Source organism: Bactrocera latifrons, unplaced genomic scaffold (genome assembly GCF_001853355.1).
Source record: "Bactrocera latifrons isolate USDA-ARS-PBARC rearing strain unplaced genomic scaffold, ASM185335v1 scaffold_73, whole genome shotgun sequence".
In the NCBI taxonomy this organism is placed as follows: Eukaryota; Metazoa; Arthropoda; class Insecta; order Diptera; family Tephritidae; genus Bactrocera; species Bactrocera latifrons.
In genome coordinates, this window is record NW_017537412.1 from 219,024 (window position 1) to 230,888 (window position 11,865).

Genomic DNA, 11,865 nt, shown 5'->3' on the forward strand with positions numbered 1-11,865 from the left:
TGCCCGTGGCGAAAAGAAGCGAGTGCTTCGCGCGAACCCATGGTCGCTATATTTATATGCGTCAAAACTTAAAGAGTTGCATATTTTAGTATTTTACTAAGAAATAGAAAAGATAACGAGATATTTAAAACACAATTAACATATTTTTAAAAAGAAATGTATAACTTGTTTACTATTTGGAAAAGATTTTGGTATATCTTTATGTAGAGAATTTAGCAAATTTGTATTCTCATAATAAAATACTACGTGATAGCAACTCTGCTTTTTTGCAATGTCGAGCGTTCACTGAACTTACCACTCAATAAATGTAAATAAACATAAACCGATCTAATAATATTTTTAGAACGAGATACATTAATTGAACTGCTTTTGCGTATTTATGAACATTTCTGCGGAAATGTCTGAAATTACACCAATTTCTTCTAAGCCGGCTATAGCCGAAAAAGACTCCAAATACAAAATGCAAGGTTTGAAAGTTTTTATTCGAATGTATGCATATTTAACCTTTATCTTCTCTTATGTCACGGCGTAATAGCGGCAGCCTTCCTTGGTCTGGTTGGTGGGGTATCTGCGATATTTGGATTTTCTAAAACACTGGGAAAAGCAAAACAATCTCATAGTAAACTGATAGAGAAAAGTGGACGAGATGCAGGTATCTTGCTTGAAGAGGGCTCTGCGCTGGCAATGCGCGCCTTAGGTTGGGGTACTTTATACGCATTTATAGGTACAGGAGTCTTTTGTTATGGTGTTTGGAAACTATCTGGGGCGAGAAATGTGAGCCAAATATGAAATATTCTTAACTTTACTTATCTATTTTATATGTACATAGATGGAGGAGTTTCGCCTGAAAATGGGTCAAGGTTTACCAAGATTAACGAAAGACTCGCCCCCCACAAGTCGTACGGATTTCGAATCACTAACAGATTTAATGAAATACTTAGGTTCAGGATGCAGGGAATAACTTTTACCTAACGGTCACATGTATAAAAATAAAAGAAAACTCAATATAAACGAAAAACTCAATATTAAGGAAAACAGCTCATACTGCTCAGTGCTTTAGAACATAACAAAAAATATGTAAAGTTAGACTTTTAGGTAAAATAAACCTTATTTTTGTTTATTTGCCAAATTTTCCTCGATTTTGCTTTCTTTTTTGATAAATGCATTGTGCTCGCATACCTCTAAAACATTTCTTAAAACATCTTGAAATTGTGCATAGTCTTTCTCCATAAATATATAGGCTTTCTGACGGAACTCAATTGATTCGCGTATAAATCTTTGTAAATCAGGTGCATTCTCCAAGTAGGCACGGTTTTGTGACGACAATATAGACATGTCAATAATTGGATGAGTCTTTAGTTTGAACGTCTTTAGTTGTTGAATGGAATCACGCCAGAGTGTACTCCACTCTTTAATCTCTTGTCGCAAATTCTCTTCATAGCTGTGACAGAATTGAAAATGCCAATGTAATTAATAATGTGTGTATACTGCTAACATACCTCTTCACTTTGCCATCTTCCTGATTTTCAAGGTCTGGAATTCGATTTTTTGTTTTTGTTAGCATAAGAGCAACTTATACTTGTGAAGATATGCAAATGCATACATACCATCATTTAATGTTATATTGAATATGCTTTTAGTGGCATTTGTGGGCTGTGATGCTTGATTGATTATAGACTCATCTAACTCTACAGTGGTTTCTGCTTCAGTATCGGTTAAAATTGGGGCCTGCATATTTCTATTTAAGAAGTTTAAAATGTATATTTTGTTTAAATTAAAATAAAATTACAGAACTATTGTTGCGCCTCTTTCGAACGTTCTTCTTCTTTTTATTTCTAATCGTTTGCCATTAAACTTTAAAGCGAAATTGTTTATTTGAGTTAAATTAAGAACTAAAACTTTATACGTCAAAATAATTATAGAATATATTTATTTAACAATTTATTAAAAAAAACTATACTATAACTATAGATATTTAACAATTTATTATTTACTTTTGAATAAATGAATATCTGCATAACTGTTCTCACCTTAAAAATTGTGACCTACTTCGCGACTCGTTCCAAGAAGGAGATTCCAAATATTTATTTGTAAATAAAATACAAAAGCATGGATTTTCGTATTTTGGAACTCTTTAGTGGCATTGGTGGCATGCATTATGCTTTTAAGAGTATGTATCTAGTGACTTATTATATATACTTTATTAGTCTCCTTGTTCTATTAGGTTCTGGATTACCTGGAACTATTGTAGCCGCAATGGACATCAACACACATGCCAATGTTGTGTACGCCCACAATTATCCATCTTCTCTAGTATGCAACAATAATATACAAAGTTTAACCCCTCGGAAAATAGAGAAGATGAAAGTAAATATGATACTTATGTCCCCACCTTGCCAGCCCCACACGAGAGTTGGTAATCGCTTAGATGTAGCTGATAACCGCTCAGACGCTTTGCAACATGTTTGCGATTTGCTACCACAATGCCATAACATACAATACATACTGATGGAAAATGTGAAAGGTTTTGAGGTGTCTGAAGCGCATAAACAATTTATTGAAACGTTAAAAACCGCAGGGTATCATTGGAGAGAATTCTTACTAACCCCAACCCAATTTGGTATACCGAATTCTAGAAGTCGATACTATTGCTTAGCACGTCGGAAAGACTTTAATTTCACTGGGGAATCTATTTTAGAAAAAATACCGAGCGAATGTGAAAATCCGAAAAATGAATTTAATGAAAAAATCATTAGTGACTTGATTGAGCCGGAGGAACTAACTAAAGAATATCACCTACCAGAAAAAATACTGACTAAACGTGTATGGTTAATGGATATAGTGACAGCGGAATCAAAAAAGACAATGTGTTTCACTAAAGCGTATACCCACTACAGCGAAGGTACTGGCTCAATATATACTCCTTTGGCTAAGAAAGATATGGATTTAATATTTTCTAAGGTAAAAGAGTTAGAAAATTCTGAGGGAAATGAAGATCTACGTACAGAACTTCTGAAAAGTTTAAAATTGCGGTATTTCACCCCACGCGAAGTTGCAAGATTAATGAGCTTTCCAGATTCATTCGATTTTCCAACAGAAACAACAAATCGGCAGAAGTACCGTCTTTTAGGCAATAGTATAAATGTTTATGTTGTTAGTATATTAATAAAAATACTATGCTCCTGAAATGGTTATGTGTTTGTTTTTTATATGCTGTTTTTCTACATAATACCTCAAAATATCGTTGTAATTATTAAATACAGTACAACTTTATTAGATCCTCTATTTATTAATACATATTCCGAAAATTATTTGAAGAAAAACTTTTCTAGAGTATAATTTACAATATACTTAAATTTTCATGGCAATTGAATGCATTTCGTTATCAAGTTGATAAAATATGAGAGGAATGCACAATTCTTGAAATGAATCACCATCTTAACACAATAAATTTTCTATAATTAATATTGGAAATATGGTATTTACATAAATAATAAGCATAAGTCTGCTTTTCTACAACAAATAGTATTAAATGTATTACACTAATTTAACCGTCCTTAAGTTCACTGCCCCACTCCTTTGCAATCATATATATAGTGTTTTGGTTCAATTTTGGTCCAAGTAGTGGATTCATCTGAGCCATGTAACAGCATAGCCAGAAAAGCCAGCAAGTCGCTGCAGTTAACATCATAATGCAACGAAAGAGACTTTGATTGGGTCCCTTTGGTGTCATCATTGGTACGCCTATGCCAACACATGCCCAGAATGCGGTGAAAAATAATACAGGAAAGAAAGCTGCTCCCATATCTTTGTTTAATTTATATTTTAACAATTAGTCTATTGACAAAGGAAATACTTTATCGCGTTCGACGAAAAAAATCAATACACAAAAGAAAACTACAATGACGTTGTCAAAAGAACAGAAAAAACTGTGCTGCCATGCTAGTTGTAGGAATCATGAGCGACAGATGGTGCTGCATTCGCTTTTGTGCTTATAAAAATAATGAATTGGAAGTATATTTTATATAAATATTTGTAATTAAAATATATGTATATGTCGTTGTGGCGAGATAAAATACCGGCAATCAATTTACAAACCTTAATTTATACTTTATTAGTTTAAAGGAATTTATCAGAACTGTTCCCAAATAAATATTGAATTACAATATTTTGTATTTCGAAAATAGTAAACTTTTTTTTACAATATTCTGTATATTACTACAATAATTTAATGAAAATCATGTTAATAATATTTTCTTAGTTTTTATTGAGTATTTTTAAAATTTTGTATGACGTTACTCCACTGTGGAGAAAAGCGGGCTTAGTGCGACTCTGTCTTAAGGCGTGGTTTAAATAAAAATCTGTCAAATCTATTTGTCATTTTTTAGTTAATTGTGTTTATTATATATTTGTTGTGATTGCCTTAAATTTATTTTAAAATCTGTATCGTCCTAAAGAAATCCTGCAACACATTTATAGAAAATGGAAACATGGAAGTTTTGCATTATTACCGTTGTAGCCATTTATTATATTGGACAAGGTAAGTCAGACCTACAGCTCTTGTCAAGAATTCTCACACTAATATCTACTTATAGTAAACTTCGTCAACAGTTTGGAGTGCTATGTTTGTTCCAATCAGACAGGTAACACAGAGAAATGTCTAAATACGATAAAAACTTGTGAACCAGGTGAGGATGCTTGTGGTACTGAGATCCGTTGGGGTAGCCAACCGTACTTCTCTCAGGGTGCACTAAAACAATACTATGTTTCTAAACGGTGTATGACAAAGCAACAATGCCAACAGCGACGTAAACGATATATGCAATACTGCACACATATTTGGTATGAGGACTGGTGGTGTTATGAGTGTTGTGTTGGTGATCGTTGTAATTATTTTGTGATTGTAAGTTGAAATAATATAAAATCATGTGCATTTGAAATTTTAAATGATATATGTCCTTTTCCAGAGCGGGTCAACAAAACAAAAAATAACTGCTAGAATATTAATCGTCGGCTTATTCTTAACTTCTCTCCATGGCCTGTATTCATTGTTCCAATGAAGAATATGTTGAAGATATACTAAGAACACCCAAGTGCCTCAAAGTTTTTACTTCTGCAAAGTAAAGATTCGTAAGAAACGCAAATTAAAAAAGCGTGCAACCCCATTAGAAAGAAAGTACATTAATACTTTTATTTAACTTAAATCCATACAAAAAATCTCTGCATTATTGTGTTCGAATATTATCCGTCCAAGTTTCACACTAAGCATAATGTTATAATTTGTTATTATATTACTATATACAACATGAACTCTTATAATTTTTACTTTTTTAACATTGGAATGTATTCATATTTAGTTTGTTAGCTGCAAAGTTAAAGCCACAAGCAAATGCAATATATATTCCATAATTTTTTAAAAATATTTGCACATAAGTATAAGGCAAGATACAAAATTATGCTTTAATTTGAGCGTGCACAATTTTTTACACATCAATAAACTCTTGTAAAGTAATACATTTGTATTCAAAATTATAAAGAAAATAATCATAATGCATTTTTTACTTCTATTTATTAAGACTAACCATTGAATTATGTAGTATGCTTTTCTACCACAACCGACTACCATTACAAAGTTTTTATGGCTCCACTAAGCTTTGTATCTTATTTGCATAGCACTCAATCTGATTTGTCATTGGCTATTATAACTTGGGCTCGGTTGTCACGTACTGTTTGTACATTTTCTTTCCCTAGCATTATTATTGCTTTATTTTCTGTTAGCAAATATTTTTTAAATGACTGGAACATTACTAATTCATACATTGTAACAACTTTTGACGGTTTCTACAACAATTGACGAGTGTTTGTGAAAAATAGGTTTACTGACATATTTATGTTTATATGTAAAGAAGAAGCAACGCGATAATCAGACTGACCGCCAAATTGTTTACTTTTAAAAGGGTAAATAAAAAAAAAATACAGTAAATGAAATTAAAACAATATAGCAATGCAAAGAGTAGCACTACAATCAATTTTATGGTTGGCTTTTTAAGTAGTTTGTTGGCGTAACGCACAGCAAGCGGTTCTACTTATGGATAAATTGGAGGCGCAGCCATCAAGTAGCCGGAAGCGGCAGACGAACCTGGTCGGAATGAATGTGGACTACCAACTGTAAGAGCCAATAATATTGTTAAACAATTACTAAAGTGCTTTCATTTCATGATGTAGACATGAAAATAGTGAGTCGGGCAGCGTTAAGAAACGCAAACCTTTGGCCGTGAGATGTATACACGTGCTGGCGAATGGATTCGTAAACGCTGTTTATGGATTTCTCAATTCGCGATTGCTCATATAACAACCGGCAAGTAGCAGCAACCATAGGTGACTAGGTATCCGCTAAAACAACAACAAAAATACATAGTGCTGCTGTGCGTTGATGTATTTACCTGTATTATTTGTTCGTGCAAATAAATAAATACATGCGTATGGATCAAATATAGGTACTTCATAAAATTATGTAGAAATGTTTAATACAAACTATACTCATTTTACCACAACGAGTTGTTTGAGTTTTTATTTATTTCAGTTATGAAAGTAGTCGATGTTTTAATACAATAATATATACAAACGTTTATCATAGGAATATGTGCGGAAATTGTAGCGTTGCCTTGGATAATAATACAAAAAAAAATCGTGAAGATATCTTGTAAAATTAAAAATTTTTCCATACAAGAACTTGATTTTGATTTTTCAGTTTGTAGGGCAGCTACATGCTATAGTTGTCCGATCAGAACAATTTGTTCGGAGATTTTAGCGCTGCCTTGGATAACCCTTTTCAGGGTATACAAACCAAAAAATCGAATGTAAACATCTACAAATACAAAATAAAAGTTAAATAATATATTTACGGCATTTATTTACTTTTCATCATAAATACATATCACATATGTAAATATGTATGTATTTTCTAAACTAAATAAGAAATTAAAGTAAATTCAATCAATCATTAAATGCAGTTAAGACTTAACACTGAGTACAGCAAAAACTGTATAATTTTAGACCATTTATGTTGTTGTATTATAATTATTATTTTCCTTTTTATACCGTAATTTTTAGCATTATTAATAGTAAATACGAAATTGAATTGGTTTTCGATTATCTTTTCATTCATTTATTGATAATTTTATTTTTACTTTTATAATTTGAAAAAAAAATCGCAATATTATATTCAAAGCTTGCGGCGCGACATAAATGTGTTTCCATTTGTAACAAACACACACTATTAATTGTCTAATTAAACAAAAACTTATTCATAGAACCTCTGATTATTTTTACAATCTCCGATTACAATAAAGTTAATCTTCAAATTGACAATTCGTAATACAATAAGGAAAGTCATTTCATAGCAATACATACATACAATGAAAATAAATCAAGCGTTTATTTTTTTGGTAGCTTAATTTACCTTTTTTTATATTAAAATTAATACAAAAAATATATAATCACAATTGCATTTTTATGTATCTTTTCATTAATGAAAAATTAAATATAACAGAAAGCAATTTTTTTGTTTTGTTTGAAAAATAAGAAGAAAACATCTTTTTAAAGTATAATTAATACGAGTAAAAAGCAACAAAACAGCTACATTATTATTAAAAATTTCATACATATTTCTAATTGTTGTTGTGGTATACGAGATTGATTGTTTGATTTGAATTGGTTTGATTGGTACTAAACTTCAGCACTGTCATCGGTATGTAGCTGCTTGTGTATGTGTCCGCAGAACGTGTATGCTTGTGTATGTGTGTATCTGAGTGTGTAGGGTTTAGCCTATAGCCTAATAACATGCTTTACAGCTCATCCTTATGCAGTAATGTATAACGGTTTTTCGATGGACCCAACTTCTTAAAACTCGATTCGGGCGGTGAAGTGCCTTTGCCGATTTTCATTACAACTTCGGTTTGCACTTCATTGCCAGATGGATCGGGTCCATAATGGAATTCTCTGTATACAAAAATAAATTCATATTAAACAAATTTTAAATTTTATTTAAGTGTTTTAGAACACACCTGTGCAATTTTCCACTGTACAAATCTTGCAAAAATTGCTTTAGTTTACCAGGCTGATACATATCTTCGAACTTTGGGAACATGTACATATGGCGGAATGAATCGATAGCAATCAATGGCAAGTCATCCTCCGATTTGCCCAAATGATGCAGAGGATGTGCAAATCGCTGGCCATCGGCGGTGAGGAAATTAATGTTCTCTGAAAATAGAAATAAATAAAAAAATTGGATTAATTGTTCATTATATATATATGTATATTATGTTCCTCACGTTTTTCATCCAATAATTGAGTTTCGATAATCGCCTTGTAGTCCTTAATTGCCTCGGTATCGTCGGGTTTATGGAAGAGTATCAAAAATGGCAAGCCCTCTTCGGTCAACTCTTCTGCGTTTTCAAATGTAATTTCACGCACCAAGGGCACACATTTTTCTTGCACCCAAATTTTCAGCTCATCAAAGTTTTTCAAGCTGCCGGTATAGGTTTCATCGTTTTCATGCGAGAGCGCAACATCGGGACGGAATACAATGATCGGGTTGCCTATTAATAATTTAAATCCAAATAAATATTAAAGAATATAATAGTACTTATAAAAATATGTATTTAGGTAAGCCAGCGCATATAACCAGCACAAAAATTATTCGGTGTGTTAGGAAAATAACAATTATTTTTACAGCACAAATATTGTGTATTTTTCGGTAGTATTAGTAATAGAACTTATTAGTTTCATAAAAAGCTGTAACCCAAAACCTTTGAAAAACAAAAAAATTTGTTATATACAAAACAAAAATAATAAATTATGGAATAAAAACAAAATTTACCTAATATAAAATTGAAAATAGCATTACCTCGCTTTATATCACTGTCAGCGTCCACAGCTTATAAAAGTTTTGAAAAAATTAAAAGTTGTTATTGATACATTAATATAGGTTAATGGCATTAAGGCGATAATAAAGATTTGAAACAATAGACGTTCAGTTTTTTGTTTTAGAAATAAGACGGAAAGCCAATCAGTACAAGAACAATGCATGCATTCGAGAAAAATAATTAATCAGTTAATTTAAAAAAATTAACAAATTAGGATGTTGTAAAATGTAAAAAAAAAAAACCCTTCAGTAAGAAATTCTGTCAATACTCACCAGGTGGATGCATAGCTTGAGCGGCATCACCGAAACCGACATGGAATTGACAATCCTCCTTCAAATTTGTAGCAACCTTACGGAAAGTATCATACTCCGGCTGATCGCGACGATCGAAATAACCTATAATAATACGTTTTCTCGAGTCTAGATTTTCCAAATCTTTCAATGACTTGAACTCCTTGATGGGATCCTCAAGCTGTTTGCGTACAAATTCCAAAAACGCCTCCGCAGAGCGTTGACCACGATATTCACGCTTGCTCAGCTGGCCATTACGTATCACCTTGAGTGTTGGGTATTTGGTTATATGGAAACGAGATGCAATCGAAGTTTCGCGATCACAATCAACTCTTCCCAGTACTACTTTACCTGCTTCAGGAAAAGCCTCTTTCACCTATAATTCATGAAAAATATTGTTGTTGTTATAAATGTGCGATAACACGTGTGTGTGTGTTTTACCTTATCAGCAGCTTCATTGAATATTGGCGCGAGGAGATTACTAAATCGACACCATTCGGCGTAGAAGTTGAGAAAAACCAATTCATTGGAAGCTGTTAACAAGCAAAAATGATGGTTAATTAAGTAAGTCATATGAGTGGTTAGTCATATACATATGTACATACATACATGTGAATATTTACATAAATAAGTTCAAACATAAACCTGCCTATATCTTGGAACAAAATATACGCATAGATAAGTACGTTGTGAATGTACAAGGAAAGAGAAAGTTATTTGTGTAAATTTATGCAAACAAGAAATAATGGAAACGCTTAAAACATTGTACATGTAAGGTGTTAATATTCATAATTTTAGTTGTATTTGGGGGTTTCAATAAATTTATGCATCTTTGAGTTAAACGGATTCATTTAAATATGAACATTTATTTAGTTCTTAACCTTCGCTTCTATAGCTGGGGATTAAGGTGTGTATATATAAAATATATACTATATAACAATGAGGCACTAAGAATTGTAATTTCCTTTATAAATTTCAAAATAAAGTTAACAGCTGTTTCAACTTCAGGTACAACAGAAATAGTATAGAACAATGAACTTCACATTATCTGGCAATTTAGTATTTATTTTAATACACAGAATCGTTTCAATTTAAATGTTCATTATGYAAGTATATGTATGTATGTATGTGCATTTGTGAAACAACGTATGCAACAAATATCTTAATGACATAATAACTACTAATTTTTTACCGTTTTTTAGTATGCATGTACAAATGGATGTACGCATCGGAATATATTTCAACATGCAGTTTTATTATGATTTGACAAACATAAAAAAAGTCTGTCTAATCTATTTCGATAACGACCAAATTGTAATGGTGAATTTGCGGGTAGAATAGTTTTTAGTTGAATGGAAAAAGGTAGAATAGTTTTTTTAAATTTGTACTTAAATACGCACACTTTCACACAGCAAATTGACAACCAATTAAAAAACAATTATAGCGATAACGGTATGACGCATCCAATTTTATATTGAATTCTGAATAAATTGATGCGTTGAAAGTCGTTATTTAAAAATAAAAATTTAGAAATGTTAAGATTATTACTAACCACAATATATCATAATTCTATCATACATAAAATGTTAAGAAACAAACATAACTGCCACTATACGATAAGCTCAATTTTATCTAACTATATTAACTTTACGTTGGTACAAGTCATATGCAAATAAAAAACGGCATTTAACTTCTCGACTTCTTTGCACTTAAATAAAACTTTATGTTCTACAGTGTAGTGAAGAAATTAGCCCCACTTAGGTAAATATTTATTAACAAAAGGTTTGAATATATTTCAGACGACAAATTGAAAATCATACAAATTGTACGAAAAGTACCAACAAAATAATTGAATTAATACTACCAATAACTTGGTTTTACCTTTTGGTCTGAACACTCACACCAATTCTGGTATTGACACGTCAAGAGGAATAAAACAAGCGACGGTGTGATAAACGTGTTGATCTTCCTTTTCTTTACCCAAAATTCCCCAAAATGTTAATGAATAATTTTTACTTACCTAAAGTCATATCAATATTTTCACTATTCATATCCACTGCTCCAGAATCAGTAGGATTATAAAATACGTAAATTACCTAAAATACACAGATGTACATTAATGTTATGAATGAATAAGGAAAACTTTCCAGAAACCAAAGAAATTGATGCGGCAACAAATCGGCTTAAAAGTAATTTGTTAACATATTGACTAATATTACTTACCATAAATATTGCTAAGCAGCGACATTTTCTACTACTCCAAAACTTCATATTGCTACAGTTTTTATTAAATATATATAAATAATTTAAAAAGATTTTKAGAAAGGTTTTTAGATGTGCGTGAAAAAAATCACTAACATACTATATTCACTTCTGTCTCTTTAGTAATTTCTTCTTTTCTTCCTATTGCTTTGTGGTGATATCCGTCAACCGCTGGCAGCAAAACAATGATGCCGACTCTATACAAAGATTTTGAAATTTCTTTTACTAACTAAAATCTCTAATTTAATGTACATATATTTAGAAAATGTAGAAAAATATACTTTTAACTATTAGCATATTTTGCATGTTATTGTAAATTAAAAAATCATAATCTTACATTCTCTGGTTATATTATGAGGGAAATAAACTAACGATGACCCATA

General features: G+C 31.4%; 6 protein-coding genes across 9 annotated transcripts; 3 read left to right on the forward strand and 3 right to left on the reverse strand.

Moving 5' to 3' along the window:
• Window positions 1–291: 291 nt before the first annotated feature.
• On the forward strand, window positions 292–995 carry LOC108976115 (transmembrane protein 242). The gene is made up of 3 exons (XM_018945028.1): window positions 292–467; window positions 536–774; window positions 830–995. The coding sequence occupies exons 1-3, from the start codon at window positions 380–382 to the stop codon at window positions 959–961; spliced, it is 459 nt and encodes a 152-aa protein (XP_018800573.1). The 5' UTR covers window positions 292–379; the 3' UTR covers window positions 962–995.
• An 88-nt stretch (window positions 996–1,083) lies between these two features.
• On the reverse strand, window positions 1,084–1,870 carry LOC108976113. 3 transcript variants are annotated; one of them, XM_018945026.1, is made up of 4 exons: window positions 1,790–1,870; window positions 1,608–1,738; window positions 1,500–1,533; window positions 1,084–1,441 (listed from the first exon to the last, which is right to left on the reverse strand). In XM_018945026.1, the coding sequence occupies exons 2-4, from the start codon at window positions 1,732–1,734 to the stop codon at window positions 1,108–1,110; spliced, it is 495 nt and encodes a 164-aa protein (XP_018800571.1). In that variant the 5' UTR covers window positions 1,735–1,738; window positions 1,790–1,870; the 3' UTR covers window positions 1,084–1,107. The 3 variants fall into 3 exon arrangements, with proteins under 3 accessions (XP_018800571.1, XP_018800572.1, XP_018800570.1); XM_018945027.1 differs by having other exon boundaries at window positions 1,795–1,820; XM_018945025.1 differs by having other exon boundaries at window positions 1,608–1,838.
• Window positions 1,871–2,072: 202 nt separating this feature from the next.
• Window positions 2,073–3,194, forward strand: LOC108976109 (tRNA (cytosine-5-)-methyltransferase). Its single transcript, XM_018945021.1, has 2 exons — window positions 2,073–2,170; window positions 2,225–3,194. Exons 1-2 carry the CDS (start codon window positions 2,110–2,112, stop codon window positions 3,184–3,186), a joined length of 1,023 nt encoding a protein of 340 aa, XP_018800566.1. The 5' UTR covers window positions 2,073–2,109; the 3' UTR covers window positions 3,187–3,194.
• Window positions 3,195–3,438: 244 nt separating this feature from the next.
• On the reverse strand, window positions 3,439–3,892 carry LOC108976110 (V-type proton ATPase subunit e). Its single transcript, XM_018945022.1, has one exon. It carries the CDS (start codon window positions 3,803–3,805, stop codon window positions 3,548–3,550), a length of 258 nt encoding a protein of 85 aa, XP_018800567.1. The 5' UTR covers window positions 3,806–3,892; the 3' UTR covers window positions 3,439–3,547.
• A 449-nt stretch (window positions 3,893–4,341) lies between these two features.
• LOC108976138 lies at window positions 4,342–6,554 on the forward strand. The gene is made up of 4 exons (XM_018945058.1): window positions 4,342–4,540; window positions 4,596–4,903; window positions 4,968–6,168; window positions 6,226–6,554. The coding sequence occupies exons 1-3, from the start codon at window positions 4,483–4,485 to the stop codon at window positions 5,058–5,060; spliced, it is 459 nt and encodes a 152-aa protein (XP_018800603.1). The 5' UTR covers window positions 4,342–4,482; the 3' UTR covers window positions 5,061–6,168; window positions 6,226–6,554.
• A 1,065-nt stretch (window positions 6,555–7,619) lies between these two features.
• Window positions 7,620–11,593, reverse strand: LOC108976139 (endoplasmic reticulum resident protein 44). 2 transcript variants are annotated; one of them, XM_018945059.1, is made up of 8 exons: window positions 11,444–11,593; window positions 11,241–11,316; window positions 9,662–9,753; window positions 9,203–9,596; window positions 8,912–8,941; window positions 8,337–8,603; window positions 8,067–8,265; window positions 7,620–8,001 (listed from the first exon to the last, which is right to left on the reverse strand). In XM_018945059.1, exons 1-8 carry the CDS (start codon window positions 11,489–11,491, stop codon window positions 7,848–7,850), a joined length of 1,260 nt encoding a protein of 419 aa, XP_018800604.1. In that variant the 5' UTR covers window positions 11,492–11,593; the 3' UTR covers window positions 7,620–7,847. The 2 variants fall into 2 exon arrangements, with proteins under 2 accessions (XP_018800604.1, XP_018800605.1); XM_018945060.1 differs by lacking the exon at window positions 8,912–8,941 and having other exon boundaries at window positions 7,848–8,001.
• Window positions 11,594–11,865: the final 272 nt, after the last annotated feature.